Genomic DNA, 27,444 nt, shown 5'->3' with positions numbered 1-27,444 from the left:
AGGTCTTCTCATGATGTGTCCAAAGTATGATAACCTCAGTTTCATCATTTTAGCTTCTAGTGACAGTTCTGGTTTAATTTGTTCTAACACCCAATTATTGGTCTTTTTCGCAGTCCATGGTATGCGCAAAGCTCTCCTCCAGCACCACATTTCAAATGAGTTGATTTTTCTTTTATCCACTTTGTTCACTATCCAACTTTCACATCCATATATAGAGATCAGGAATACTATGGTCTGAATGATCCTGACTTTAGTGTTCAGTGATACATCTTTGCATTTGAGGACCTTTTCTAGTCCTCTAATAGCTGCCCTTTCCAGTCCTGGTCTTCTTCTGATTTCTTGACTATTGTCTCCATTTTGGATAAGGACTGTGCCAAGGTATTGATAATCCATGACAAGCTGAATGTCCAGGTTGTCAACTTTAAAGTTACATAAATCTTCTGTTGTCATTACTTTAGTCTTCTTGATGTTCAGCTGTAGTCCTGGTTTTGTGCTTTCCTCTAACTTTTATCAGCATTCATTTCAAAACATTACTGGTTTCTGCTAAGAGTATGGTATTGTCTGCATATCTTAAATTATTGATATTTCTCCCTCCAATTTTCACACCTCCTTCATCTTGCTCCAATCCCGCTTTCCATATGATATGTTCTTCGTATAGATTAAATAAATAGGGTGATAAAATACACCCCTGTCTCATACCCTGTCCAATGGGGAACCAATCAGTTTCTCCATATTCTGTCCTTGCAGTAGCTTCTTGTACATCAGAACAATCAGATGCTGTGGCACCCCCATTTCTTTTAAAGCATTCCATAGTTTTTCATGATCTACACAATCCAATTGCTGTAATCTATAAAGCACAGGGTGATTTTCTTCTGAAATTCCTTGGTCCGTTCCATTATCCAACGTATGTTTGCAATATGATCTCTGGTGCCTCTTCCCTTTCTAAAGCCAGCTTGGACGTCTGGAATTTCTCGCTCCATATATGATAAGAGCCTTTGTTGTAGAATCTTGAGCATTACTGTACTTTCATGAGATATTAAGGTAATAGTTCAATAATTACCTCATTCCCTGGGATCCCCACTCTTTGGAATTGGGATATATATTGAACCCTTCCAGTCTGTGGGCCATTGTTTTCCATATTTGTTGACAAATTTTTGTCAAAATTTGGACAGATTCAGTCTCAGTTGCTTATAGCAACTTTATTGGTATGCCATCTGTTCCTGGTGATTTGTTTCTTCCAAGTATTTTAAGAGCAGCTTTCACTTTACATTCTAAAATTTCTGGTTCTTCATCATACGTTTCCTCTGGGAATCAATCTGTCAACCTTGCATCTCTTTTCTATAGTTCTTCAGTGTATTGCTTCCATCTTCCTTTTATTTCATCTCAGTCGGTCAGTGTGTTGCCCTGTTGATTATTCCGTATCCCTACCCTTGGTTTAAATTTCCCTTTCATTTCTCTAATCTTTTGGAATAAGGCTCTTTTTCTATGCTTTTTGTTGTCCTCTTCTATTTCTGTTCAGTAACCATTGTAATAGTCCTATTTGTCCCTACATACTAGTTGCTGTATTGTTGCATTTAGGATTCTGACTGTGTTTCGATCTCCTTTTGCTTTTGCTTTTCTTCTCTCTTTAACCATTTTAAGAGTTTCTTCAGTCATCCATTGAGGTTTTTCTCTCTGTTTAATTAGAGATATTGTCTTTTTGCATTCTTCCCTGATAATGTCTCTGACTTCAATCCATAGTTCTTCTGGTTCTCTGTCAACTAAGTTTAAAGCCTAAAATCTATTCCTTATTCGATCTTTATATTCTTCTGGGATGTTATTTAAATTGTATTTTGGCATTATGAGTGCTTTGTTGATCTTCTTTAGCTTTACTCTGACTTTCGATAGGACCAGTTCATGATCTGTACCGCAGTCTGCTCCTGGTCTTGTTTTCTCAGAAAGTATGGAACTTCTCTATCTTCTGCTACCATATATGTAATCAATTTGATTCCTGTATTGACCATTTGGTGATGTCCACATGTACAGTTGTTTTTTTGGTTGCTCAAAAAATGTGTTTGCAAGAAACAAATTATTGGCTTCACAGAATTCAATAAGTCTTTCTCCTGCTTCATTTCTGTCTCCTAAGCCCCATTTCCCCACAATTCCTAGTTCTTCTCTGTTCCCTGCTTTTGCATTCCAGTCCCCCATGATTATCAAAACATCTTACTTTGGTGTGTGATCAATTTCTTCCTGTACTTCTGTGTAAAATCTCTCCAATTCCAATGCATTTGCCGTTGGAGCGTAGACTTGGATGATGGTTAGATTAATAGGTTTCCCGTTAAATCTAAGTGATATAACTCACTCAGAACTTGCATTATAGCTCTTAATTGTTTTTGCTACATTACTTCTCACTATTAAAGCAACCTCGTTTCTTCTTAATTTCTCATTTCCTGCATAAAATATTTTGTAGTTGCCTGATTGAATATGTCCCATTCCCATCCATTTTAATTCACTCACGCCAAGTATTGTAATGTTGATATGTTCCATTTCTTGCTTGACAATTTCTAATTTTCCCTGGTTCATGCTTCTCACATTCCATGATCCTATTGTGTGCGGTGTACAACTCCGGACTCTCCTTTCGTATCTGTGTGCACTCTCTGGGCTTCCTTTCAGCTTTGACCCAGCTGTGTCATTAGTCACAGCTCTACTCGTACTTGTCCTTTGTTCTTCCCCAGTAGCTTGGTGAGTGCCTTCTGACCTGGGGATCTCATCTTCCAGTACTATCTCATGTTGCATTTTGGATACTCTGTTCATAGGGTTTTTGTGGTAAGAGGTATTTAGAGGTGGTTTACCGTTGCCTTCCTCTGAGTTTGGATGCATCTTAGTCTGGTGTCTCAGCTTTGACCATTTCGCCTTGGGTGCCCCTGCTAGGAGTCTAGCTTTCAGCTTCTTCAGCACTCTCAAACCCCCTCACCACATTAAGATGTGCATCCTAGAGGGGGAAACTTATCAATAAAAACAGTTAAAAACAAATAATTAAAAACATTCAAGTACAATTAAAACAAAAGTAAATTAAAAAGAGATTTAAACACACCAACATCTATGTCTCTGGACAGGCTTGCCTAAATAGAAACAGCAGGCACCAAAAAGAATGTAGTGAAGAGCATATGCAAGGATATGCAGTTTGTTGGCTGAGAGAGCCACCTGAGGAAGAAGCTGCCTCACAGCTTCAAGCTAAGATAGGCATGGAGCAGAGCAGGGCCATAACGGAGGCCCAAGGAAGATCTAGAGCGAAGCCTGAGGAGAACAAAGGGACCCCAAAGAGCTGGGACAGTACGAGTGGTTAGTGGTAATAAAATCCCCATTCATAAAAATATAAATAGGCAGAAGATGACAGGAAATGTTTCACTCCTACCCATCATGTACATTAGCATGCCTGTCTTTCCAGGTGACATACGCACTTCCTTGGCTGAGTGTTAAATTAAAGGAGTTCTTGCCCAATATTACAATCCAGGGTCTCCAACTTTCTGATGCATCCTCCACCAACTGCTCTGCTTCAACTTGCAGACCCCTCACCCATCTAATAGTGCATCCCTCATCCATCTCCAGTCACTTGTGCTCTTTGTAGCTGAAGCTAATTAAATATGGCAGAAGTGAATAGCAGGGATGGGGAACGGGTGGCCTTCCATATGTTGTTGGACTCCAACTCTCATAAATCCTGACCATTAGCAAGGTCTGATGAGAGCTGGAGTCCAACAACATCTACAGGACCACAGAGGACCCACTTCTGTGATGTGGTGTAGCTAGGCTTGCTTATCTGTGTTCATGGTTTCTTAAATAGTAGTATCTACGCATATATTGCAGGGCTAGAGGACCAGAAATGGTGACTTCTTCTGGAACTGGAATTGCTTGATCCCACCCATTTCTAAGTGTGTTCACCCCCCCCCATTTTTTCACCAAAGTGTATTTGAAAAAGGCCCCTGGTCAAATCTGGCCTTCTGAGAGGAGAGGCACAGAGAAAGTGATGTCGGTGATGAGGATATCCTAGCAGGTCTCAAGAGGTTGGGAATCATGCCATTGGCCCACCATCTTTTGCTGGCTTCTCAGAATGGCTTTCCAAGAAATCTATTTCATTCAGTTTAATTTATATACTGCTTCATATTTCAACAGAAATCTCGAAGAGAATTTGTAAGAGGTTTACAGATCCAAACAAAAAGAAATCAATAGGGGAAATAACATACAAAATTCATGTTCAAAACCACACATTCAAAAAATACTACTACTGCTACCAATTATAATAATAATCAGAATAATAATTCCACATTTTAAGTAACATAATTAAATAAATATCTCTAAACAATGTACCTAAGTAGATTGGCAGCTGAGAACCACAAAAGTGAATCATATGCAAAACATGAAAATACATTGGGAGACATAAAAATGCATCATCTGTATATCATCATAACAATCTCATATATTTTTTAAAAAATAACACAATCACAAACTACACAAAGCTCATCTAAACCAACAACCCTTCCAACACAACCACTCAACAAAATCCTATTACTCTCAGCACATCACTCCATCTGCTTCGTTCTCATTTCAGTAAAACATTCAAACACTCAGCCAACCAATAACTAATAACTAACCAATAGCCATGTACAGAAAAACAGGTCCACTAAATAAAAATAACCCAATAGCAGCCGAACACAGACGCACACACACTTTCCTCCCCGTTACCTTTCACCCAGTTACTAAGGCTCTGTCAAGTCACTCAAAAGGTCCCCAATGGTTCTGGATTCATTTTGAGCCACACGAATGTACATGAAATGGTGACTGGTATCAATGGACTTTCTATCACTTTTACGTTTGTTACAAATAAAGTTGGCTTTTGGAAATTTTATTTATTTATCGAAAAGAATCCTATTTATTTATTAAAAAGAATCCTGCTTTTTCCAGTCACAAAGGAGTTACTCAAGGTGGCTTAGAAATAAAAAGTAAACATAAGAATAAAAAAATAATTCGCTATTAAAACCCTAGATTATCAAACTAAAGACACCAGCAAAAAAGACACACACAACAGCGCCATTGATCAATAAACTGTAGAAGAATTATAACCTTGTGTAAAAAGGAAAGTTTTCAATTGTCAGCAGAACATGAATAAATGAAGGATATGCCCTAACCTCATAGGGAAAGGAGTTCCACAAATGGGGTGCCACCACCGAAAAAGCCTTCTCATTGTGTCACCTTGAATAGCCTTCTAACTTTTTTGTGCAGGCTGTATTGGCATTATTGGAATCAATAATAAGTATGCTAATAAGCATCACTGGTAATGATTTAGGCTCAGTTTAATGCCACAGAGTCTGGAACTGATATTCTCTGGCTGGTTATTCCTTGTTACTTTAGTGATTTATTGCACTAATTCATCTGACTTATGCTCCCTTGCTTTGGTGATGTATTATGCTGACATAGAACTCTGATGATCTGGTTTTAATGGATCCAGAGTTTTTTCTGCAAGTGGCAGCATTCTGGGAACAGAGTTCTACTCATGGGACACTCCCAGTGCCTGTTGTTGGTGTTCCCTCTGCAGTCCCTTGAACCCTCCTGCAAATTTGCTACAGAGGACTGGGGAACCGTCTGAAACAGGACGGGGCTGCAAGGGAGGGGGAAATCAATGAAAGTTGCTCCCCCACATCCACCAGTGAGATCCTCTGTTGGATTGCCAGGTCTTTGCTTCATAGAGGTAAACTCTGGATCCAAGTCATGGTCAAGGAAATTGTATGTTTTTATATACAGTATATCCATTTTTACTTGCATGGGAATCAAGTTTAAGTTGTTTAAATCTGCTAGCATGGGCTACGTTTTCCATAACTGCTACCACTAGGGACTTGTAGTGCATTCAAAAGCAAATACAAGCATTTGGCTACACCACAAACCAAATTCAGAGAACTGCCTTGAGGCCTTTCTCCCCTGCCAAATTTCATAATACACATAAAGGATTCTATTGCAGTTATTTCAATGCAGAATCAGCAATTAATTTTGAAGGCTGTCAGTGAGATGAAATCTTTTTTAAAGCCCTGATTTTTTTCTCCAGCTTGGATTAAAATCCTGGATTTTCTCCAACCTTCTGTGTCCTGCAAAATACCATTCCCCTAAACTTCCTCTTCCTCTTCACTTCAAGGGTTTACCTGACCAGATGGTGGTAGAAATGTTGACAAGGAATGAGGAAAGTTTCACCCCTCCTCCCCATGATTTTTCAGGCATGTCAGCTCAGTGTTGCACAGCAGCACATCTGTGCTTGGGCCCAGTGGTTTATAGGAGATGCAGTTCTGCAGAGGGCTCCTGCAATGGCAATTGTATGCCCTAAAGCCTGTGGTACAATAAGATATCATTGATTCAAGAACATGTTTACTGGAGATTTCTGTGCATGCAAGTGGAGGCTACACTAGGTGTGGATGCCTTGGAGAGTATGCAGGGGGGCCTAGCACAGTAAAGGATGGAGAAGAAATTGGATTCAGTTCATGTTTAAAGGAGAATTTACCTAATTCACACTTCCTGAAACAATACACAAGCAGAAACATAACAATCCTTTGACATTTGCACTTCTCCGAATTTTGCAATGCAGTTCTCTAGCCAAGTAACATGTACAAAACTACGTATACAGTACTTGGGTAAAGTGTCCATGAAAATGCATCCAGTACCGAAGATAACATACCAAAATCCATTGTTTTAGGGGAAATGGTTTTGCAAAAATGTGTATATTAGGTAGGGATGGGATCCGTTGACTGGTGCCGCTTTAAAAGCATTCAGTCAACCTAAAAAGCAGTCCCTGTTCGAGTTCGTTCTTTGTCCACTTTCCATTGCTTTTGCCAGTCTTTTTCCCTCTCAAAAATATTGATATTAATATTGATATTTTGAAAGAAAATACTATTAGTATTTTTAAAGGAATTTTCAATAGTTTGAAAGAAAAGAGGCTTTGCGTCCTCCTTCTCTGCTATTATAGGCTATTACAGGCTTGGCTTGCTTCCTCCCTGCGTGGAGCTTAGATTATTCAAGTGAAGGGGGTGGGAGAATGAGAGAGAGAGAGAGAGCTGTACTGCTGTGCTGGGCTATGAGTAAAATCAGTAAAGCTGCTGAAGTTTGGAGCGAACAGGATCACTCTGCAAAAATGAAGAATATGCAGACCATTGAAAAATCTGGTGCCAAAGCCAAATTCAGTGGAATTTTTGCCCATCCCTAATATCAGGCAAAATTGCATACAAATATGTGTATATTCACTAATAGGCAAAAAAAAACCCTTGCGGTTTAAGAACGTACCTATAGCCAACAGATATTTCTATCAATCTTTTAAAAGCAGGGAAATTGGGCAGCTATAATGAATGCACCAGGGGAGCAGAAGACCTGACCTCCTCTCTGAGATATTGTACTGCCCTACAAATTGTAAAAATGCAAACACAATTTGGGTTGGTCTTTCACAGTCCAATCCACTTCCTGTGTAGCTTGGAAAATGGTAACATGTGCCTCTGAGCATATGGTGAGTGGTGGCAACCTGCCATCTCCAAAGATGGAGAATTACATTTTTGTATGTTTATTGGTGTTCTTCTTACTTTGCTTCTTTTCTGTGTTACTACTGTTTCTACAGAGAATCTAACCTTGAAAATTATATTTCTCTCATTCATCCTAGAAATCTGTGTCAAATTTATTTTTATTAATTTCAATGCCTTTTTATTCATCATGTCATATGATGGTGAAGATAGCCTTTTTTGTTTCTAACTGGAGGTTATGCTCTTTTCTATTTTGGGTGCATTAACAGTTGCATCTGAACCTGCAGTATGATGTAAAATCAGACCGATTACAATATGTTGCTACCTAAGCAATGACTTTAGCTGTTGGGAAAAAAAACTTGGCCTGCCCAAGATGCATGTTTTCAGCCTACTATGCTTAAACCACTCCACTTAAGGCAAGGTGGGCAGGGTCAATTAAAAACAGAGAGCCCATCTAGAATTTTGTTAGAATATATCTCACTTCCCACTGTTTTAACTTGTGCAAACTGAGACGCTCCTCATGTCCATTGGAAACTATTCTGCAGAACAGTCAGTGCCATTATTCCACAATTGTTTTTGGAGCTTTATTTTAGTGTTACAAAGTGTACTTCACACATTCACAGAAACAGAAGCAAAAGGAAATGATTTACTATAGGAAACATCACTAAAATTGCCAAGTAAATCAGACATATTTAAAGTGACTATCTGAACTATATCAATATTGTTGCTTCCTCCCTGCTGAAACAAGATCAGCACAGCACATGTCTTCTTTGCATTATTTGGGCTGATTGCAGGTGTTGCCACCATTCACCATACGCTCAGAGACACAAGTTACCAAATTCTTCCAAGCTACACAGCAAGTGGATTGGACTGTGAAAGACCAACCCAAATTGTGTTTGCATTTTGACAAATTTGTAGGACAGTAGAATATCTCAGAGAGGAGGTCAGGATTCCTGCTCCCATGGTGCATTCACTATAGCTGCCCAATTTCCCTGCTTTTAAAAGTTTGATAGAAATATCTGTTGGCTATAGGTACGTTCTTTACCGCAAGGGTTTTTTTTTTTTTTTTGCGTATTAGTGAACTTCTCTGCTTTTAAATCCAGGGGGTAAGAAATGGGATCCTGTGCAAGTTTGCTGAAAATGGATTGATCATTTGCATGCTTATTGAGTTCAGTGAGATTTACTCCCGTGCAATCATGCTTAGGGTAAGTGAATCTGACCACAGGGGAATGGGTAGGGGAGGAGGAAGGGCAGGGGTAATAATAATAATAATAATAATAATAATAATAAAATTTTATTTGTTAGTCGCCCATCTGTCCGACTTAACGGACACTCTGGGCGACTTACAAAATATAAAATACAATATAAAACTTATGCATACAACAATCATAATATTAACATCAGTTCATCTAAACCATCCTTCAATAATACAGCATAATAGCAACCCACCCCAGAGATCCCATAGGCCTGCCTGAATAGCCAGGTCTTTAAGGCTCGGTGAAAAGCCATCAGGGAGGAGGCATGTCGAAGGTCAAAAGGAAGCAAGTTCCAGAGGGTGGGGGCCACGATCGAAAAAGCCCTCTCTCTGGTCCGCACCAGCCTAGCTGTTTTTACTGGTGGGACCGAGAGAAGGTCTTGTGAGGCTGATCTTGTTTGGCGGCATATTTGGTGATACTGGAGGCGTTCCTTCAGATAAGCTGGGCCAAAACCGTATAGGGTTTTAAAGGTTAATACCAACACCTTGAATTGGGCTGGTATACAACTGGCAACCAGTGTAACTCCATCAACACTGGGGTGATATGGGGTAGGGGAGGAGTAGGGATGGGAAGAAGGGCAGAGGGGAGGAGGGGGATGGGAGCAGGCAGGAGGGGGAGGGGAGAGGATGGGCAGTTTTTTAAAATGTAAACTGATTTGAAAATATGGAAAATTAAACTTGCAATTGAGATGTTGATAGAAAGTGTTAGGCTTCTCTGGAAATGCCTAGAGCATCTTGTAGAATCCATTCCAAATGTCACAATGTACTCTGGAGTGTTGGCAGTGTAGAAAGCATCCATTGTGCCCAAACTCTTCAAAGCAGATTATTAGGCACCTTCTCATTCCCAGACACTCTTTCCGTTCAATATCATCTTAACATATGCATTGTCTGGCTATTATGAGAAGAACAGAATGTACTGTGTTCACATGGACAAATGTTTCTTTCTCTTTGCAATATCAAATCAGGACCTTTGACACTACGAAGATAACAATAATGCGAGATGAATAATCTTAATTGTCTTCTTTATGAACTGATGATATCATGAAGTGCAAATGGTGGGAAGAAAAAGTACCAAAATGAAAACAAATTTTACTCTTCAGGTGGATGAACTTTGAAGCTTCAAGTGTGAACTGAGGCTTGCAAAATGCATGCTGAAATATATTGCTCTGCCTTTTGGATTGGTGCAGAGCAGTTGTTCTTCCAGTGTGACCTTTAAGGATGAATTGATAATGTGAATAAATCAAGTAATATCTCTCTTTTATTACTTCTTTCTCTCCTAAACACCATCATAAGCAGCCAATAGCCTATGCCTCTTTCATATACAGTTATCTTCATAAAAAGCTTGAAGTGTTCCAAAATGGAATCTAGTGTTTGCCGTATGGGGATCTCATCTGCACTATATATTTAAAACATAGCACTTTAAACAGTCATGGCTTCCCCCAAAGAATCCTGGAAACTGTAGTTTGCGAAGGGTGCTGTTAGGACCCCTGTTCCTCTTAAAGAGCAACAATCCCCAGCATTCCCTGGAAAGAGGGATTGATTGTTAAACCACTTGAAATTGTAGCTCTGTGAGGGGAATATGGGTCTCCTAACAACTCTTGGCATGTTTAACAAATTATAATTTCCAGAATTCTTTGGAAGAAGCTATGACTGTTTAAGGTGGTATAATACTGCTTTAAATGTATAGTGCAGATGGGGCCCCAGATGAGACCCATTAACATCAATGGACTTAATTACTTAAGTATGAATAAGTACTCTGAGTATGATTAATGCTGGATATCACCCAGAATTCAGATTAAAGCTATTTGAAAAAATTAATCTGTTGTTACCAAAGGGAATAAATGATATATTTTAGTTTAATTGAGACAGATGTATGGAAGAAATATAGTTTTAAGCAAGATAAAAATAGAATAATCTTTGTTAGGACTGGTCAAGGTTTTCCCTCCAACTTTGCTTGACCTTTCTTCCAAATGAAGTGTGTGTGTTGGGGGATGGGTGGTGGGTGGTGGCATAGGCCTTTCATGTGTGTGTGTGTGATTCCGAGAGAAAAATGTCCAGGACTTTCAAGTGGGAAGGTAGTACTATTTATATATTGTAGTACAAGATGGTCTTGTACCCACCCACCCCCCACTTTTTTGCCACTCAGCTGAGCACCCACTGATATTCTTGAACTACTGATTAGCCACAATACCTGATGGAATGCCTCTCCCGACACAAAGCCACCTGTACACTATGCTCAACATCAAAGGCCCTCTTCCAGGTGCCTACTGCGAGGGAAGCTGGGAGTCTGGCAACAAGGGAGGGGGCCATCTCAGTGGTGGCCCCCAAATTATGGAATGATCTTCTTGACGACTGTTATCTTTTTGGCACCAGGTCAAGACTTTCCTCTTCTCCCAGGCATTTTAGCATGTGTTTTTAAATTGCTTTTTAAAAAACGTGTTTTTAAATTTGTGTATTTGTTTTTAATGTTTTTAATTGTTGTAAACCGCCCAGAGCGCTTCAGCTATGGGGTGGTATACAAATGCAATCAATCAATCAATCAATTCTGAGCTAAGTTCAAAGTGTTGTAAGTGACTGTTACAACATCCCATACAGCTTGAGATCAGGATACCTAACAGAGCACCACACCCTTTACAAAGCCAATTGATCATTGGACTCTGCAGTAGTGGGTCTCCAGCAGATATAATATTATCAGGAGGCCTGTTCTATACAATATCAGAATTGGACCTACCCTTTGGAACTCTCTCCCATTACACATCATATAGGTACCATCTCTATTGTCTTTTTGGGGCCTATTGAAGACCTTCCTTTTTCAACAAGGCTTTTAAGTGGAGATTTTTATCCTAGTCTATATTGGATGTGAAATTGTTTTTATATGTACAATAGTTTTTAATTGTTTTTACATATGGAATTATTTTTAAATAAGGAATTGTTTTTGTTTTTACATATGGAATTGTTTTTGTTTTTCTTGTTGATGTTTTTACTGTGAAATTGCTTGAGATATTTCATGGGAAATGATTCATAAATTGACTTGAATTGAATGAATGAATGAATGAATAACCTTACACTGCAGCATGCAGGTACTATGGTTCCCCAACCCAAATGTCTGCACTTCCACCCAAACTTCCGCACACCTTCCCAATTTTTGGGTGGGTTTTTGCTCCACCATGAGAAATTCTGGAAGGTAGGCATTCAGAGCAGCCCTAAATTTTGTATCCCATTCTTAAGAACATAAGAATAACTCTGCTGGATTGGACCACACAGGCCTGTCTTGTCAAGCATTCTGTTTCAAAGGCAGGTTATCCACATGCTTCTTGGAATCTTAGAAGTAGAACATGGGAACATAGGAAGCAGCCTTCTACTCATGCATATTGGCCCATCTAGCTCAGTACTGTCTACAACGTACAGTGGCTCTCCAGGGTTTCAAGCAGGGCTCTCTCAGTCCTACCTGAAGATGCTAGGGATTGAACCTGGGACCCTGCATCCAAAGCAGATGATCTATTACTGAGCTACAGCCCTTCGTCATGTCCACAGCAACATCCGCAGCAACATCCCCTCTTATTTGTCCACAGCATCTGGTATTGAGAGATAGGTTAAGATAAGATGTCATGATTGTCCCAGTGAGCCTCACGACTCAGCTGGGATTTGAATATACTATTGCTTACTATTTATTCCTTACATTTATATCCCACTTTTCCTCCAAGGAGCTCAAGGTGTTGTACATGGTTCTCCCATCCCCATTTTATCCTCACAACAACCCTGTGAGATAGGTTAAGATGAGAGACAGTGACTGGCCCAAGGCCACCCAGTGAGCTTCTTGGTTAAGTGGGAATGTGAACCCTGTTTCCCAGGTCATAGTCCAACACCCTTACCATTACACCACACTGTTGTCCGTGTGTGAATTAACTGAAAGGATAGAGGAAAGAAGGAGTGTCAGGTAATCATGTCTGCCTGGTGGAAAATCACGTGGAAACTGGTGGAAGTTTGAGCTTCTCAACTATTTCACCAGATCCCTGGCCAAGTGGAGAAAATCTGGCGGGACCCTTGTCTGTGGTTGGCTGTTGCCGGATTAGGAATGGAAAGTTCAGTCAATTTCAGTTTCCTTAGTTCCTCATTTTTCAGTCTTAAATTCAGTTCTCCACATTTCTGCAGAAATTTGATACTTTTTTTCTTTTAAATCCTCATGAAAATTTTCCAGCATTTTAGTGTGAATTTCTCCTAATAAACATATAGTATCTTTGTAGGCAATTTTGGCTAATTTATACATTTTTGCAAGTACTTTCTCATCCTACAATGCATTTTTGTATGTTATTTTTGCTCATATATTTGTTTTTATGCACACTTTCCCCTAACATATGCATTTTTGTAAACATTGCTTGGTTGGCGAACTGCATTGCAAAATTCAAATAAGTGTGAATTTCGAAGGATGGCTGTGTTTTGGTACTTCTTTTGTTTAGGAAAGTGCGACTTTGATAAAGTCAGCTTGAAATGCAAACTGAATAGAATTTCTCGCCTACGCCTATGCCAGATAGAATTGATATTCTCTTTGTGCACACACAGAGCACCAGCGAAACTGCTGGAGTATCCACACTGCTTTTGAACATTCAGAATTCAGTATCTTGATAATGCGTCCCTCTGTCCGTTGTGCTTGTCCTAAATCCATCTTCTCTGACTCTTTTTATTCATTGTGAATGCATAAATTAATGCATTGCATTTCCATTTCTCCTTACCTGTACCAAGCCCAAACCACTTGTGATCTAGCAAGCCAACTGTAGTCAACCCAGCTGTGTATGCTGACCTGCTAGCTGCCTAGCAAACCCTCTTGTTTCTGCAGTCTCAAGCAGGAAATGAATAACAGAAAGTTATTAGTCCCTGGTAGGTTGTCATGCATGCCTGGTGAATTGTGTTCGGCTTGATGCGTCGCAAGTTACATAAGCCTCCTCTATATCATCTCCTTTATACGTTGATTTTAATGAGAGCTGCAAGTTGCTGTTTTCTTTTCTTTTTATATTATTTTTTTAAAAACTCCAGGTTACGGAACTTAATCATGTGAAGAATATATTGCGGTTGCCAAAAGGCACAAGGAAGCATGCTGTAGGGATATATTTTAATGATGACACATCCAGGACGTTTGCTTGTGAATCAGGTGGGTATAATGGCACAGACTGTTGTCATTAGCTATAGTAGCTGCAGCTACAGAGGTAGCTGTAAATGTTACAAATGTACCACACCAACACAGAGATATTTGGTCGTTTATATTCAGAGCTTGAAGCAGATGAATGGTGCAAAGTCTTGCAGGTGGAGTGCCTGGGGACTCAGATTAATGATATTAGCCTTGGAGAACCTGACCTATTGGCTTCCGGTGTAGAGAGGGAACAAAATGGTATGTAAATATGTTTTTTTTTAAACACAACTACAAATAGAAACGTTTAGGCTGCCTCTGTGATGTGCTCATAAAATCCAGAAATAATGTGGACCAGTGCAACAGTGTGTGACATTCTTCCATGGGATCATGTTTGTGATCCATGGTTGCTGCTGCTGTGCACTATGTTATAGCCCATCTTACTCTAAATATAGATACAGAGATATTGCATGACCCAACAGAGATAGGCTTAACACTGTTTAGTTAAAACATGTCAGCTTCCGCTTACCTCAGTAACACAGCTGGAAGTAAAAAATAAAAAATAAAAAAATGGAATCTCATCCGTGTTGCTAAAGAAGGGAAACGGAAATATTTTACTAACCAATGTTAAGCCTGTCTGTGTTTGGTCATTCACTTTTGTTCATATATTATTCTTAGTGTTTGGCAGAATCCTTCTAGGATCAAAGGAATGTAGGAATCTGTCCAGGAGTCAGATCATTGGGCTATTTAGCTTAGTACTGCCTCCACCGACTGGCAGTGATTCTCTTAAAGTTTCAGGCAGGGGATTTTCCCCAGCCCTACCTGGACATGCCAGGAAATTGAACCTAGGACCTTCTGTGTACAAAGCAGATGCTCTGCTGTGAGCTACGGCCCTTCCCCAAGAGCCTGTTCCCCAGGAGGGGGGAACAATTTTCAGCCTGAGGGCTGTGTTCCCTCATAGGTAAACTTCTTGAGGAGTGGGTGTGGCATGCCAGTTGGGGGCGATGCCTGTGGAGAAAAGTGGGCAGGGCAAGGGCTGTGATTCCACCTTTTGTGAATCTTTAGATTCACCCAAGCCTGCTGACTGACATTCAAAACAAGAGTTTCCTCTGTTAACTGAAGTGATACAACCCAGAATATTAGCACCTCTGTCTGCTATTCTTCACTGCATGCGGAATGTAGTCTTATGCAGGCATTTCATACATGGGGAGAGGCCCATTGGAGACCAGCATACTAACTCTGCCCCCCATCACCCTCTGTGAGTTGGAGGGCATGCGAAACAAGGAGCTTGCTCTTAATTTTCCAGTATTCTACATTGTGCAAGGAGCTCAAATGAGTGCAGGAGACTCGCTGTTTCAGACAGTCATCGGAGGTGGAGCTAGTGCCTTCATCCCCATGTCTTCTCACCTGTTTGGAATTTCCCAATTTCTTTCATGCCTGAGTAGGGCTTAGCTCTCTTGTGTAATAGGGCTGTTATGAGAGGAGGCATGCTAAGAATTGCAGAGCACTTTGGACATTGGGAAATGTTACGGAAGCGATGCATGTTATGATATGATTGTACAACTGTCTGTGTTTTTAATTCTGCACAGATTTTAGTCTATATTTTTTCTTTTTCTCCCAGAGAGATTCAATGTGTATTTGATGCCATCCCCTAATTTAGATGTGCATGGGGAATGTACCTTGCAGATAACATTTGAAAATATCTGTCTTTGGGACATCCAGAATCCCAGAGTAAAGCTCGTCTCTTGGCCTTTAAGCGCCCTACGGAGATATGGGCGGGACTCAACTTGGTTTACATTTGAAGCTGGAAGGTGAGTAGATACTTTACAGCAGAGTTCCACACGCTCTTCAGACCAGGAGGTTCTGGGTGCTTCTAGACTGTTGCTATGTTGCAAGAAGGATCCAGTTGCATACCATACATTTAGATATGTGCAATTAAAGTGAATTAAAGCACTTTGGCACCCTAGCACAACAAATCCACTAAAAAAAAAGAATCAAGCTTTTTGTGGTTTGAAAAGTAATGGGAAAATGCATTGAAAAGTGTGGGATGAACAAATGATTAATGGGAAGACATATAATCACCTCACACTCAGGTCAGGTTAAATGCTGAATGAATGCTCATTGTTGCATAACCATCCCTCATACAAATCAGAATGAATGCTCAGTGAAGACTGAATATAATCTAATTTCCATGTAAGCTTGGTGCAAGCAAATCAGGATGAATGCTCAATAAATAGATAATCTTGGAGAAGCCCTCAGTCTCTTTACACTGGGGCCTTCATACCCAATACTATCTGAGACCTATCCTTATCAAGACATGCACGAAACAGACAGACACATATGGAGACACTTACTCTTCTCTATCGCATCTGAAAGATGTAATGGTGCAGGAAGTATGGCTGTTCAAGATCTCATCCTGGGAAGGTAGCCAATATTTTAAATCTCTCAACAAATGAGAATCAGGCCGCTGTAACCCTACGCAGCTGCCTGATACAGTCAGACCATTGACCCATGTACTTCACTGTTGTCTACACAGAGTGGCAGTACCTCTCCAGGGTTTCAGACAGGGCTTTGTTTTTTTTTAAAAAAAACAGCCTTACTTGGAGGGGCCATAGATTGAACCAAGGACTTTTGGGAGGAAGGGTGGGATATAAATTGAATAAGATGAGTGAATGGATGGAGGATGGAGGAATGAAGGAATGAAGGAATGAATATGCTCTATGTCCCCCCCCCCACTGCAATGTTCAGAGTTGAGGATAGTTTTAAAGCAGGGATAGGGAACCCATGGCCCTCCAGATGTTGTTGGACTCCAACTCCCATGGGTCCCACCCAGCATATCCAAGGGTCAGGAATTATGGGAATTGCAGTTCAACACTGATTCCCTTATTGGTCCCAGTCATCCGATCCATCTCGATATCAATCTCCTACCGAATTTTGCTGAAGTTCCCCATTTTGTTTCAAAGGGTGGACTTTTAAATGTATATGCTCAGATTTTGATTAAAGCTCAATTTCAGCAGTATACGTAACATGGGACTCATTGGGAAATTGGGGTAACAGTGGAAAATTATTGCGGAGAAAAACTGCAGATGTAACAAGCCACTGTATGCAGCTACCATGTCTGAGGATCCTATGTATATATTTTAACTTGATTGAATAGGTTCTACTATTCTCCTGTTATCAAGAACAAGAAGACTGATACTTGAATCAATGTGGAACAAATTACATTTATAAACCGCTGCCCCAAGTATAGAGAAAATTCATGTCCAAAATAAAAATGAAAACTGAAAGACAAGGGAGTTATTTTCCTTCTGTGCTATTCTTTCCACTGAATGTATTCATGAGGATTTTATTCAGACTGCCAAGTTGAAGTTGAGTATCTAAACCTCCATATCGGAGTGCATGCTTATGAATATGCACACACTCTTAGGATACACACGTTTGGTTCCTGACACATAATAATGGGACCAGCCCAAGACATTTTGTTGCCTGAGGCAAAGGACAAGATGATGCCCACTCTGACTGCATGTACAGAAACCAATTGGACAGATAGTTGAATCTTACTTCAACACTGGTGATATGACAACATCTCCCAGCACACCTGACGGCAGCAGGCTAGTTTCGGGTGCAGGCTTGTTTGGTGGAGTAGAGCTAGCTTCCTGACAAATGGTTCACTGCTGCTTACCAGGAGAGAGCAGGGGAGGTAGTGGGGAGGTCAGCATGGTGGAAACACACTGGCAGAGTCAATCTGGCACTCCTCCCAGTGTGTTTGCACCATGATGACCTCGCCACAGCCTTGCCTCTCACCTTCTCCATCCCACTAAGCAAAATAACCCACCTTCTGGAAAGATAATGTAGCAGCTCTGACCCACATGGATGCAAGGCAGGTTACATGGCACATGGAGCTTTGTCCTCTGCCAGCTTGCTGCCACTCCCCACATCTGCCTAATAGAAAGGCTGGGCATCTTATTTATTAATTAATTTATTTATTTATTTAATTTATATACCGCCCTAAGCCCGAAGGCTCTCTGGGCGGTGTACAAAAAGATAAAAAACAAGCAATGTATAAATACAATAAATACATCTTAACCAGTTGTTGTTTCCCTACTCTTTGCTGTTATTTTTCTGTGCAGGTGTTACTACAAATGTACATTTACAAATCAATCCAATCACATTCTCTGCTCTGCTTTGTTCTCTTTCTGACAGGATGTGTGACACAGGGGAAGGACTATTCATCTTTCAGACGAGAGACGGAGAGGCAATCTATCAGAAGGTTCACTCGGCAGCACTGACCATAGCAGAACAACACGACCACTTATTACAGAGTGTGAAAAACTCAATGGTATGCTTACTAGTTCTGCTTGTCATCCCTCAGCAGTCAGCAGTAATGGCATAAAATCCATAGGCCGCCTTCCTAAGCATGAGTTCAGATTTTGGTTTTGCATATTGCAAACAGCTTTGAGCGTGTGGTTGTCTTCCTTTTGTCTTTGTTAACTCATTACATTTTTTTTATTTTTAACATATGAGGTTATTGGACAAGTCTGCAACTATGGCTGCTTTTTAATTAGCTAGCATGGTAAGAGATGACTTTGCACCCAATTTACAGATTGATTTCTGGACTTCTTTTAAAAAGCAAGCATAATGTCTAAGCTGCTGCAAATAATTTAACTCTTGGAGAGACTACTTCTTGCTATAAGTAAGTACTTTACTTCTAAGCTGCTGATGTATTCCTTGAAATATTTGTAAAAAAGGTATCTGAAAATGGCATTTTCCGTATCTTTACACATATAGACCATATTCCTATCAAAAATGGGATCCATATGAATCTTTTTGATATTTTATTGTTTATTCTTATGTACTGATTTATATACCGCTTATATGCCAAAATGGCATAGTACCAGTTTCAGTGCTAGGGTGTTTAATAATAATAATAATAATAATAATAATAATATTTACATTCCACACCTTCCTCCAAAGGAGCCCAGGGCAGCAAGCATATCAATACTAAAACAATAGAGTTAACATTTATTTATTTATTTATTTATTTATTGTATTTGTATACCGCCCCATAGCCAACGCTCTCTGGGCGGTTTACAGCAACTAAAAACATCAAAAACAAACATACAAATTTAAAACACATCTTTTAAAAACAATTTAAAGCACAATTTAAAAAATTTAAACAATTTAAAAAACACATGCTAAAATGCCTAGGAGAAGAGGAAAGTCTTGACCTGGCGCCGAAAAGATAACAGTGATGGCACCAGGCGCACCTTGTCAGGGAGATCATTCCATAATTTGTAAATATAATCTTCCCAAAACAGTTAAAAACTCCAAAAAGCAATCACCTACTCTCAGATAGACTTTAGGTCTGATCCAGTTGGACTCTTCTTATGCCTATTACCTATTATTTCTAGGACTATGATCTATTTAAAATCTTACCTGATACATCATATGAGTTTTAATTGAGTAGTATGTGAATTCGTTGCTTAAATTGGTATAATTTGCATAGGAATAAAACTTCTGAAGAAATTTGATGCATGCATGCGCCAAGGCAAACACCATAAAGGATCAAACATTCTGTCATGCATGACAGAGAAAAAGAAGAGCCTCTTCTAAGATGGCACTTGTCACCCGCAAATTTAATGTTAAATCTATTTATTATCTTTTGTTGTTGTTATGTGCCTTCAAGTCGATTACGACTTATGGTGACCCTATGAATCAGTGACCTCCAAGAGCATCTGTCATGAACCACCCTGTTCAGATCTTGTAAGTTCAGGTCTGTGGCTTCCTGTATGGAATCAATCCATCTCTTGTTTGGCATTCCTCTTTTTCTACTCCCTTCTGTTTTTCCCAGCATTACTGTCTTTTCTAGTGAATCATGTCTTCTCATTATGTGTCCAAAGTATGATAGCCTCAATTTCATCATCAGCTTCTAGTGACAGTTCTGGTTTAATTTGTTCTAACACCCAATTATTTGTCTTTTTCGCAGTCCATGGTATGCGCAAAGCTCTCCTCCAACACCACATTTCAAATGAGTTGATTTTTCTCTTATCTGCTTTTTTCACTGTCCAACTTTCACATCCATACATAGAGATTGGGAATACCATGGTCTGAATGATCCTGACTTTAGTGTTCAGTGATACATCTTTGCATTTGAGGACCTTTTCTAGTTCTCTCATAGCTGCCCTCCCCAGTCCTAGCCTTCTTCTGATTTCTTGACTATTGTCTCCATTTTGGTTAATGACTGTGCAGAGGTATTGATAATCCTTGACAAGTTCAATGTCCTCATTGTCAACTTTAAAGTTACATAAACCTTCTGTTGTCATTACTTTAGTCTTCTTGATGTTCAGGTGTAGTCCTGCTTTTGTGCTTTTCTCTTTAACTTTCATCAGCATTGGTTTCAAATCATTATTGGTTTCTGCTAGTAGTATGGTATCGTCTGCATATCTTAAATTATTGATATTTCTTTTATCTTGATATAAAAAGCTGCTACCCAGTTAAATGGGAGCATCGTTTTAGTTAATTAAAATATCTTAAATTGATTAAATGTTACAGTTTTAAGTATCTTACATAATTCGATTGCTCACATATGGAGCTCATCTGTCTATGAAGATGTCCTCATTCATGTTATTGGAGATACCCAAATTGAGACATGTGGGGAGTTGTTCCTACTGGTGGAGTCAATGGAGAAAGCCTACTTGTGCAGCAGGTCTGGACTGGGATTGAGTTAGATCTTCTCCTTGGTCTCCAGATGAGCTCTTTGGGGTCATGGGGTCATTTACTGTAGTTATATCACACCTTTCTTCCACATAACTCAGTGGTATGCATATAGTTCCCATCCAAGAACTGAATAGACCCAGACCAGCTTAGCTTCGGAAAGATTGTTGTATCATATGCCTTCAGATCATGTGCTGAGGTCTAGCTCATATACTCTGTAACCTATATGGAGATGAGCTCCATATGTGATTCATCTGTCAGTAAAGTAAAGCTAGTAAAGCTGCGGTCATTGTGCCACAAATATCTATCTATCATCTGTGCATATAGCTATTTATTTCTTAAATTTATATCCCATCCTTCCTCCCAGAAGGAGCTGAGGTCAGCAAACAAAAACATTAAAAGTACTTTAAAATATCTTACAAAATTTTACAAAACAAAAGTCTTTAAAACATATTTTAAAAAATCTTAAAAAGATATGTTAAAAACTTCTTAAAAAGCAATTCCAGCACAGACGCAGGCTGGGATAAGGTCTCTACTTAAATGGCTTGTTGAAAGAGGAAGGTCTTCAACAGGTGCCAAAAAGATAACAGAGATGGTGCTTGTCTAATATTTAAGGTGCTGGAATTCCAAAGGGTAGGTGCCACTACACTAAAGGTCCGCTTCCTATGTGATGCGGAATGGGACTTCTGATAAGATGGTATCTGCAGGAGGCCCTTACCTGCAGAGCATGATTGACTGGGTATATAAAGGGGAAGATGGTCTTACAGATATTCTAGTCCCAAGCTGCGTAAGGCTTTGTACACCAAAACTGAAACCTTGAATTCAACCTGGTAGCTAATGGGTAGCCAGTGCAATTCTTTCAGCAGCATGTTGGTGATACCCTGCCTCATTGAGCCATCATTTTGCCACAGTTTGCAACAGCTGCAGCTTCTGGACCAATCTCAAGGGCAGTCCCACATAGATTGCCTTGCAGTAATCCAGTCTGGAGGTTATCAGTTCATTGACAACACTGGTCAGGCTATCCCAGTCCAGAAACGGCTGCAGCTGCCTTACCAGCTGAAGCTGGTAAAAGGCACTCCTAACCACTAAGGTCACCTAGGCCTCTAGTGACAAAGATGGATCCAGAAGCACCCCCAGACTATGAACCTGCTCTTTCAGAGGGAGTACGGCTCCATCCAAAGCAAGCAACTGACCAATTATCCAAACTCAGGAAAGCAACCGACAGCGCCTCTGTCTTGCTAAGATTTGGACTCAGTTTATTGGCCTTCATTGATTCAGCCCACCACTGAGTCCAGGCACTGGTGCAGGGCTTGCATGGCCTCTCCTGATTCAGATATTACAGAGAAATAGAGCTGGGTATCATCAGTGTACTGCTGACACCTCACCCCAAATCTCCTGATGACTGCTCCCCAGGGATTCATGTAGATGTTAGACAGCATGAGAGACAAGATGGTACCCTGCTGCAACCCACAGCACAATGGCCAAAAGACAATAACCCAATTCTATTATCTGAAAATTACCCTGGAGATGGGATCAGAACCACGGTAAAACAGTGCCTCCAATACCCATCTCACCAAGTCAGCTCAGAAGGATACCATGGTCAATGGTATCAAAAACTGCTGAAAGAATAAAGGTCGCACTCCCCCGTCCTTCTCCCAATATAGGTCATTGATCAGGGTGACCAAGGCTGATTCCGTCCCATAACCAGGCCTGAACCCAGATTAAAATGGGTCAGGATAATCTGTTTCATCCAAGAGTACTTGCAATTGCTGCACCACAACCCTCTCAATCGCCTTCCCTAAAACCAGGCGGTAATTGTCACAAACCAATGGGTCCAGGGTGGGCTTTTTCAGGAGCAGTCGGATCACTGCCTCTTTCAGGGTATCTGGGACCACTCCCTCTCACAAAGACGTGTTGACCACATCCTGGATCCACTCAGTCATACCCCCTCTGCAAGCTTTAATAAGCAAAGAAGGGCAAGGGTCGAGAGGACATGTTGCTGGTTGATATACCTATCATATATGTATATATGTAGGTACTACCTGCCCATTGACATTAAACAGGCACCTTCTAAAAATGTTTTTGTTTAGGCAAGCCAACCCAGATATGTAAACCTGACATGCATTTTAATACATCATTTGTATATTTTTAACTGCTGATTATATTTATATTTTGATTCTTTTAAAATTCTACTTTTAATAAATATGCAAACTGCTTAGAGTTGTTTTTTATTATTATTTACAATTAAGTGGCATACAAATGGAAATGGAGTACCTTGAAGTCAATACCGACTTATAGCGACCCTATGAAGAGGGTTTTCATGGTAAGCGGTATTCAGAGGGGGTTTACCATTGCCTTCCTCTGAGGCTGAGAGGCAGTGACTGGCCCAAGGTCACCCAGTGAGCTTCGTGGCTGTGTGGGGATTCGAACCCTGGTCTCCCAGGTCGTAGTCCAACACTCTAACCACTTGGAAATTCAGAGAAAGGATTTTTTTCAAGTGTTCTGTTGGCTTTTTATTAAATATTTTTCTCCAGCTTTTCTACTGAATCTTATGTTGTCTGCAAATCAGAAGTATTTACTCTTGTTAGAAATGTTTACTGTTGTTCCTTTCTCACTGAAAAGGAGTTAACAGTGAAATCACAATCATGAGGGGTGTGCTTTGAGAAATGTTTTTTTTTTTAAATGCAATGGTTGACAAGAGTTCTGCAATTCCTAAAATAGATTCCCAGTTGTTTCCATGACACTGGGATGTAGGATAACATTACAAGTTCTGTTGAAGCATTGCTTGAGGGACCATATTTATTTAGCACGGTGTGGGTGGAAACCCCTGTCGTGTAGAGTGATTCAGTGTTCATAAGATGTGGGTGTTTAAAGATAACTATTTGATTTCATTTCATTTATTTATTTTTGTCTTTTGAGTAGAATGGCTGAGCTTTGAAGAAATTAGACGTTCAAAATGAGACTTCAATCAATACAGCCAAGGTCATACATTAGCTAGAGAGAAACCATAAAATGGAGGAAGAGGAAAATGTGAAGATTTAAAGCTGTTCTGTATTACAGTTTTCTTTTTCTTCACTGGTACTAAAGTACCAAACGATTCTCATGGATTACATCTAGAAACAGAGACTATATATTCAACTAATCCACACTCAGAGTAGACCCACAGAAATGAATGAACCTAAGTTAGTCATGTCTATTAAGTTAAATGGGTCTATTCTGGGTAGGGCTAGGATTGAATACCACCCTCAATATGTAAAGATATAGAAGATGCCATTCTTGGAAACTCTTCTAAGCAACATTTCAAGGAATACATCAGGAGCTCAGAAGTAAAGTGATAGCAAGAAGTATGAGGGCCAGGTATTTTATAAAAGCTGTTGGCTGTCTCCCTTTGTTTCTCTTTGCATTTTCGTAGCTGAAGGTCACCACCCTTTTGATATGCCACACGTTAGTTATGGTGTAAACAGGAGACCCTAAGTAACTTTAATGTATTCTTTACTGCTTGCATGATATGTTTATGTCCAGATTGCAAACTTGTGGGTGAGGATGATACCTTTTTACTCTTTGTAAGATGTCTTGTCTCATTTTTTTTGCACTACTCTTTTTTTTTTAATGATATACAGCAAGAGTCGCCAACATTTTTGGGCCAGTGGACACCTCTGCAAACTGGAAAAACTGCTGTGGGCCCCACACGCATACTGCAGCTAAACACACACCACAGCATATTCTGTTGGCTACAATAGCATGCTTCATTCAAGCTAATTTCAGCAGAGGGAGGGAAGGAGAAGGGGAAGGGAACCTGTGGGTACCAGGGTAGGCCTCTGTGGGCACATGTGTGCCTGAGGATGCCACAATGGCAACTCCTGATATAGTTTTATTCTGCTTTTACTTAGTTGTTAGAGAGTCTCATACAAATCTTATTATTGTATTTTTACACGAACTGATACTGATTTTTTTCTTCTGATTATCTCTTATGCAAACTGCTTAGAGATTTTTGTGTTAAACAGTATAGAAATTCTATACAAATAAATAAACGATTCATAATATGCCTGTCTGTCCATCCATCTGTTGTACCAGTGCATGATCAGAAGGCATGTGATGAAGTAATTTTATTGATGCTAAGCAGGTCTGGGTCTGGTCAGTGGCTGAAGGTGAGACCATCTTGGAACCCTTGTGTTCCATCTTGGAAAAGAAATGGAATACACATTAGTAAATACACTTTGGTGTATACATATTCTGCCAAAAATCTCTAGAAGTGTTAGTGTTGTGAAACTTGTTAATTAACTATTCTTTTTGAAGTAATTGTAGTTCCCTAGGTTCTTTGGTGGAAGTCCTGATAGTTAACTGTTCTTAACCTACTATAAAATATTAATGTAGACATGCCTTAAGATGGGTCAAGAAGGCAAGAGAAGGAGATACCAGCATCTCCAGTTACATATAAATGCATACATCTCTTGGATGAATTAGTTCTTGAGATGTTGAATTTGGACAGCAAGTTGTGCTTTATGCTTCTGTCAGAGGCACATCACTAATAAATTCAGTGCTTTTCTTTCTTTGGGGGTTACAGATTGGCTTCTTCATGTTTTCCTGGGTGCCAGACTCCTCCTTCACTCTATGTTGATCCTCAGCTCCTTCTGTTGTTTTTCTCTATCCTGCCTTGCGTTTATCTTCCTCTATGCAATACTACCTTCTGTCGCTGTCTTTTCTTCCATCTGAATGCAAGAAATCTAGCCTGTAGTTTCCTTGTGATCATATTTGTTCGAGGCCTTTTTTCCCCTTCTGCGAGGCAGAAAAAGGGACTTACATATTGGCCCAATTTGAACTGGCACGGGCCAACAGATCCCATCCCTAATTACAATACAGCCATTACATTGACCCATAAACACACCCCAAAGAAGCAGGAAACAGCAGAACATTTATCATAGTCCATCAAATTCCTGGGAGCTAGGTTTTTATCTGGTGCTGAAAGGATGTTAATGATGGTGCCAGGTGAGCATTCCACAAGCAAGGAATGAACTGTCTTTCCCCTGCTATACTCACAGTGTGTCATCTGAGTGCCTGAGTGACTTCAGTTTATTTATTTATTTATATCTTGCCTTTCTTCCAAGTGGGAGCCCAAAGTGGCAATATTAGCTGTGCTACACTTTGCAGTTGCAGCTCGGTGCTGGTGTCGAGAATTCACTGTTGCACATCACTGGGTCTCCCTTGTAGAGTTCATTGTGGTTCAGTGTATAGGATTGCAGCCTTAATCATCAAAATCAGAATAGTCAAGCACATTTGCTATTTTCTCAAGTTATATTTATCAGTCACAGAAAAAGCAAAGGTATCCATGTTGGTCCATAAGAGAGGCAGAAGAAATCTGAAAGCCACAGTTGGCCAACACCTTTACTTAGTCAGGACTAACCACAATGTCACAAAATAGTGGCAAGTCATTAATCTAATATCAGTGATTAATCAAATATTTTGCAAAGTGTTTCTTTTTAAAAAGATAAAGCTTTTACAAGCCCAAGCTAGCTTTTGATGATTGAATACTATCACCATGTATTTATCACAGGGTCTCTTGCATGTTCTTTCAGCTACAGATGAAAATGAGTGACAGGGCTGTTTCCCTTGGCACCATGGTCCCATTGCCCCGCAGTGCATATTGGCAACACATCACACGGCAACACAGCACTGGACAACTCTTTGGCTTACAAGGTAGGAAGCTGATGTAATCATTCCAAAATAACCCAAAGTATTGGTTAAGTGCACTCTTTCACATGTATTGCCATACTTTTTAAATTGCTTTTTAAAAATGTGTTTTTAAATTTGTATATTTGTTTTTAATGTTTTTAATTGTTTCTATGGGGCGGTATACACATGCAATAAATAAATAAATAAAATATTAGTTTAGTGTGCCATGAATGAGCTTGCATGCTCCCTCCTCCCCTCACATTATGTACCTATTCTCTTCCTAACTTCCCATTTCAGGTAACCCATATGTCAGTAAACTGTGGTTTGTGCTTGCTCTCCAAACCAAAATTAGAAGCCACCTTCAAACCATAGTTTCCAATTTGGGGTTGAACAACAAGCACAAACTACAGTTTGCCAATTTGGATGTTATGGCAGGAGGTTCAGGAGACAAACAGAGAGTGTAAAGGAAGGAAGGAGGGAGAAGAGGGAGCAGATCAGCCTGAGGTTTGCTGATGTCATGCCATGGCCACATGTGAGCCAACACTGATCAACTTACTGGAAGACATTTTCTCACTGAAAGGATAGATGCATATCATCAGTGATAAACATCAGTGATGTTTGCCTCATATTGTCTAGCTTTCACATCAATATTTTCCTTGTTAAAAAACAAAATACATTTGTAAAAAATGGCTGACTGGATCTGAGCATCCAAGAGATCTAACACATTTCAAAACTGGAAGCAGCCTTTCTTCAAACTGTGGTTCAAATCATAGTTATTTCTTGAAGCTTGTGGCTTAATCCCTTAACTCAGAGGTGGGGAACCTTTGGCTCTCCAGATGTTGCTGGACTACAACTACCATCATTTCTGACCTTTGACCATGCTTGCTGGCAGTGGCGTCACTAGGGTTGGTGTCACCCAGTGCGGGGCCTGACGGCCGCACTGACTGGCTGCTGGGATGCCACGATTGGCGGCTCCGAGCTGGTGGCAGGCCGGCAAGGATGTTCCCCCGAGCCCCGCCCAGACCCAGCCCACCACATGGAAGGGCTCACCTGCCCACTTGGCCGCAGTCTGCCTTTGGCCCGCCACGTCGGGGAGCCGAGGGAGCCGGCAGGCAGCCGTCTGCCGGGGGCGGAGCCTCCTCCCGACAGATCTCCTCCTC

The 27,444-nt window shown here is 40.2% G+C and overlaps 1 protein-coding gene across 5 annotated transcripts in view; it reads left to right on the top strand.

The window, feature by feature from the left end:
- DOK5 (docking protein 5) overlaps nt 1–27,444 on the top strand; it is a 138,191-nt gene that overhangs the window by 76,994 nt on the left and 33,753 nt on the right. For all 5 annotated transcript variants that reach the window (XM_061631219.1, XM_061631218.1, XM_061631221.1 and 2 more), the window contains 5 exons: nt 13,810–13,924; nt 14,042–14,161; nt 15,522–15,711; nt 18,104–18,239; nt 26,188–26,308. In XM_061631219.1, coding sequence (XP_061487203.1) covers nt 13,810–13,924; nt 14,042–14,161; nt 15,522–15,711; nt 18,104–18,239; nt 26,188–26,308 — 682 coding nt within the window. The remainder of the gene's footprint in view (nt 1–13,809; nt 13,925–14,041; nt 14,162–15,521; nt 15,712–18,103; nt 18,240–26,187; nt 26,309–27,444) is intronic.

The sequence above is a fragment of the Rhineura floridana genome, chromosome 6 (genome assembly GCF_030035675.1).
Source record: "Rhineura floridana isolate rRhiFlo1 chromosome 6, rRhiFlo1.hap2, whole genome shotgun sequence".
NCBI classification, from domain to species: domain Eukaryota; kingdom Metazoa; phylum Chordata; class Lepidosauria; order Squamata; family Rhineuridae; genus Rhineura; species Rhineura floridana.
This window is presented reverse-complemented; position numbering and strand designations above follow the sequence as displayed.